The 5,094-nt window shown below is 45.1% G+C and overlaps 1 protein-coding gene across 5 annotated transcripts in view; it reads left to right on the top strand.

Moving 5' to 3' along the window:
* The window catches only part of LOC102673426 (polycomb group protein Psc-like), a 7,700-nt gene that overhangs the window by 1,676 nt on the left and 930 nt on the right, over positions 1-5,094 (top strand). For 2 of the 5 annotated variants that reach the window (XM_031511576.1, XM_031511573.1), the window contains exons 2-4: positions 2,359-2,499; positions 2,953-3,551; positions 3,778-5,094. In XM_031511576.1, coding sequence (XP_031367436.1) covers positions 2,382-2,499; positions 2,953-3,551; positions 3,778-5,094 — 2,034 coding nt within the window. In that variant the 5' untranslated portion in view covers positions 2,359-2,381. Of the gene's footprint in view, positions 1-6; positions 74-2,137; positions 2,245-2,267; positions 2,290-2,358; positions 2,500-2,952; positions 3,552-3,777 lie in introns of those variants that run through there. The other 3 variants (XM_031511572.1, XM_031511575.1, XM_031511571.1) reach the window with 3 other exon arrangements.

Below are 5,094 nucleotides of genomic sequence, written 5' to 3'. Positions count from 1 at the left end.
TCCGCTGTTACGTTCCGCTGCCAGCCGGGACGGCAGCTCGCTGGCCACGGCGACCATCTCTCTCGCTACGCTGGTAAGCACCTACACGTAAGCCTCTCTATACCGCCCTGAAACGTGTGGTAGTCGCGTGAATCGACCGACAAGACGGTACTACACTCGGTGTATAACTCGCGATCCTCTGCCGAAGATAGGAGCGCTGCCCGCCGCGATGTTACCCGCGAGATCCTGTTGCCTGGAATAGCTACCGTGGTTCTCTCGGACCGGTACGTCGACGTTCAGCGCAAAAACGCTCGAACCACCGATGTTACCGTGGCAACGCTCCTATCGACGATGGCTTACCCTCGCGATTCTCGATTGTCGTTCTTTTCGTTTTTTTTTTCTTTCCTTCCTTCAGTTTTCCCTTTACCGCCTCGCGATTCGATTCATTTCTTCCGCCTGGCAATCGTAACTTCGCCGTGCGTCGTGAAACGTGATCAGAATCGTAGCGATGGATTATACGTCCAAAAATTTGGATCACGATTCTCTCGAGAGTCACGTCAACGTTAAAAAAACCGCGACGTACGCGGTGAACGAATTAGGTGGTCTCACGGGACTTGGCGCCAGACCTTTCTCAAGTTCGAACGCCGAAGCCCTTCTACTCGTCCTTTCTCTCTCTTGTTTTCCCCTCTCGCACACTCTGTCTTCCCCTTTCCTCCAATTCCTCATTGCTCCTGCCATTCTCGATGACTCCACTGACTCGTTTATGTCGTATATCCGGCTTTTGGACGGATCATCATCGCAGAACGAAGTTTCTGAAACGCGAGCAGTTGAGTCATGTCGTTGACAACGCAGGTGGTCGAGCCTTTCCTCCTTTCTTCGAGTTCGTTAGCCATGCGCAGTGACACTTGGCCTCTGTTATTATCGCGCGGGAGATCTGTGCGCGCGAGCTCTAAAAACCTAGTTTTTCCAGGCCGACGTGGTCGCGTGACTGGTTGGTTTCACTGTCAAGTACCTTTCACGCGAGATCTTCTCGTTGCTCATCGCACACATGAAGTGCGCGATTCTATCCCCATTCCTCGATCAAGAAAGTTTTCCTTAATGTCCTCGCCAGGATAACGTTGGTCCAAAGAAGGGTAGCAAGAAGAGAAATTATTAAGGAAATAGGAGGGAACCGATTTTGATGATTTTTGAATATGTTGCAAAAATCAATATTTTAAACAATTTTTTCCTTTGCTTTTTCTTTTTTGCATAAACACTACTACGTATTCTGTTAAACACATGGCGGCAATTACAGCGGATGAACTAGTCTAAACAATATTTGCTCATGGATGATGGTAGGATTTAAAATGAAAAATTATTAATCATTCAAAAATGAAATACAAAACAATCTCGAGCGATCGAAATTACAATGAATATTAACATAATTCTTGATATCTATCTCTTAATGTATTTATTGACAAAGAATCAGTTTATGCACATGCAATCACGAACATATATCTACGAGATTCTATATAATAGCAGCAATCTTTTTTTACAAATAATCTCGAAATTATGTCTGAACAGCGGTAATATGTTCAAAATATTAATTTCTGCAACATTTCCAAAAACTATCAAGATGGTGAGGACCTTCCTATTTCGAATAATTACCGCAGGAAGCGATTTTTTCCATCATCGTTTAACGCGAAAAGCAACTTGCTATACAGCGCGCGAAATCAGATTTGTTCGCGCTAATACTATTTAAATATTCATATTATGCTCGTCAATAGAGACATTTATATGATCGAAAATATTATCGAATATTGGTCAAGAGATAAGTAGAAAAAAAGAGAGAGAGAGAAAGAAAGAGAGAAGAGAGGAGAAGAGAAAGCATCCCCTTTAAGAGATAGACCTTAAAGGCACGGCGTAACTCGTTTCTCCCCTCTTAGATTTCACGAGATATTTCATTATTCTAAATATATCGACGGCATGTACGAGTCTCGCGTAAATGGAAATCGCCGCTTCCAATGTATCCTAATGTGATTACGTGCGTGTGTTCCCTCCCATTCCCCCCTCCGTGCGCGCGACTACCTGCATTTCGGAATCCTCCAACCATTATTAGAATGCACATCGATATCGCTGTTCCCGGTATTAATGCGTACGATACGCGATTTAATTTTAGATAAGCCAAAGATCGCCGATCGCTGACTCGTTCGCTGTCGCGCTGGATAAATCATAACGATACGTATAAATTTTAGAAGAGATTACTGGGAGAAACGGAAAAGTTAGGTTAGAATTTTCTACGACACCGACGCACGGACGAAAACATGTTGCGTAGTTAATTAAAAAAGTATTTAATCGTTGCTCTTTGGTCTCGTGGATTAACAATCGGATGGCACACAGCTGTTTCAGAACCGAGTAGCGACATGGAGGCAAAGGAGAGGGAGAAGCCGCTGGTTAAAGACTTGAACGAACATATCGTATGTCCTCTGTGCAGAGGCTACCTCATAGATGCAACGACTCTCGTGGAATGTCTGCATTCTTGTTAGTATTTCTTTCGATCAGTAGAGATTCTCGTCTCGTTATAGGCGATCGAACAATTTTCACGGATTCGATTCGCATGTCATCGTTTTATTATTCATTAATTTGCAATGGTAAAAAAAGTTCAAACAAATCAAAGTTATCTACATATAATATCGTCCGTTACAACGAATATAAACGCGTGTTGCGCCGTACCTCGAACGGCTGTATCTACTTCGCGTGCGTGAAATAATCCATCCGTTCGTCTGCCCTTCTGGCAGGGTGCTAAATTCGAGAAGGGTGACTAACCGTCTCGTTTCATGAGTTTTTAATATAACACCTCTAACCTCTAATGAGAATTTTGAGAGATGACAACGATTTTTGATAAAACGATTCGCGACAATAATTAACGCGATACGAAAAAATGTTTGCATTGTAAGTAATGAAATTAATAATACAAGTCGAACCGATATTCAGTTTGCAGAGGTTGTATAGTGAGACGGTTGAGCAGCGGTGCCAGAGCGTGTCCCGTATGCAATGTCGCAACGTCTCCGCCACTCTTGCCGGACGTAAAGCTGCAACGACTCGTATATCTTATGGTACCCGGCCTCTTCCGGTCGGAGCTTGAACGAAGGCGTCATTTCCGGCTGGTCAATCCACAATGCCCACCTTTGGCCTTACCCTTGGGCGCCCTAAACTTAACCTTGGACGATTTCGTCAGCCTAAGTTTATGCGAGCTCGACGAACCGGAAGGAGAGGCGGCCGTTCACGAACCGGAAAACCGTGCCGGGTCACGACATCGAACGAACGCCGATCAAACTAAACAGGAAGACACGATTCAGGTTAGAAATACTCGATACCTTAAGTGTCCGGCAGGAGTGACTGTTCGACACTTGGTTCGATTGCTTATGCTGAAGAGGGGATGGGAGGAAGCGAATTCTCACGGGACGAATGTCAATAAGATTGAGATGCTGTGCGAGAAGAGCAACGAAAATCGACGGAATGGCACGAAGACGATGGTGTTGGATCAATCTTGGACTCTGCTCGATCTCGCCTGCATATTTGGTTGGAAGAGAGTGAGTTTTTTTTTTTCTCTCTCTCTCTCATCATCTTTATGATATTATTCTTTCATTTCTATGATATTTGCTTTCCTTTTGTATCGATTATTTTAACTTAACTAATAACGACCGATCATTTATTTCGCGATAGTCTTTTATCATTTCCTGTTACATCGGTCATACCTGGAACATAAACTCATGACGTTAGATACAATAGGGAAAGCGATAACTTTTGTCGTTACAGGAAGCGCCTATGAAGCTGTTTTATCGCGTGTTACGTAAGGAGGATATTGTCTCCGTTTCAAGTGAGAACTCCTTCAACGACGAGACAACCAAGGATACCTCGACAATGGAAAATATTCAACGGCCACCGACACCGCCACCGAGTCCCAAGCCTGTCCAAGAGTGCGAGGACGAAAGTCATAAAATTTTAGAAAATAACACCGAACCGTCTCAATCATCTTTGAAGACCAATTTGGAACGTGACAAGGAGCCGAAAGCAAAGAAACCCCGATGCAAAGTAACTCCTGTCATGAGAACACCTAATCTTGTATCGATACAGGCGAATCACGCGCCGGAAAGTTCCAAGTCGAAAGAATTGGCGAAGCTGGAACATCGTAAGCACAGGAAACGACGAAACAAACGAGTGATCGCCGAGATCACCACCACGCCGCGGGAGGATTTATTGAAACTGAAGGTTCGATTAACCCCGTGTCCGCCGAGGATCACGTCGAGCAGCGGAAGTGGTCAGGCAAAGGAGAAATTATTACAAATGAGGGCCGTCAGACGAGAAAAGATCAAAACTACGACGATGAATCAACAACGATCGTCAGGTACGTTGGCACGAGAGGAAGGCGTGAGTACGAAGGAGAACATCGGAGAGGCGGAAGAGACTATAGAAGAAATAATAGATAGTATACCTGATGAGGTTGTTCGAATCGCACAAAATATAACTACCCAAGGAGAGGATGCGTCTGCAGCAGGGGAAAGGGTAGATCAAAGGAACGGATCCTCGACTTGCAAACCACCACCGCCTAAGAAGGAAGAAGGTACTGAACCGGAGGTATTGAAAAGAACGGAACAGATCGAAACGGAACGTCCGAAGAAAGACGAGGAAATTCTCCGGCGATTGGGTCTGGTAGCCGTGAACGAAGCTGGCGACAACTTCCGCGATAAAGCGAGGCAACGCGTTCAAAATAACGGGGAAAAGATGGATACTTTGGATAGAGAGAAGCTGGAGAAACAATTACGCGAGAGCAAAGCGAATCGAGTAAGAAGTTTGTTGGCCGAGAAACAGATGCGCGACACGTTGAAAACGATGTCGAAGACAAAGGAGGAACACCCTGCACCCTTACCGGTCAACACCCCTCCGAAAAAGAAAGGTCCGCCCCCATTGGCGCCGCTGAGGGTCGCAAAACCTTCCGGTTTCGCCGCGTCGAGCGCCATTTTAGAACCGAATAATTCGAAATACGAGATCCCATTAGATCTAAGCAGCGGCGGGACCGTGCACAACAACGTACTCGATCTGTCTGCCAATTTATCGGCCGCTAACTTTTCTTTG

The sequence above is a fragment of the Apis dorsata genome, unplaced genomic scaffold, assembly GCF_000469605.1.
Source record: "Apis dorsata unplaced genomic scaffold, Apis dorsata 1.3 scaffold_331, whole genome shotgun sequence".
Lineage (NCBI taxonomy): Eukaryota > Metazoa > Arthropoda > Insecta > Hymenoptera > Apidae > Apis > Apis dorsata.
The sequence above is the reverse complement of the archived record's forward strand: the minus strand, read 5'-3'. Positions and strand labels throughout refer to the sequence as shown.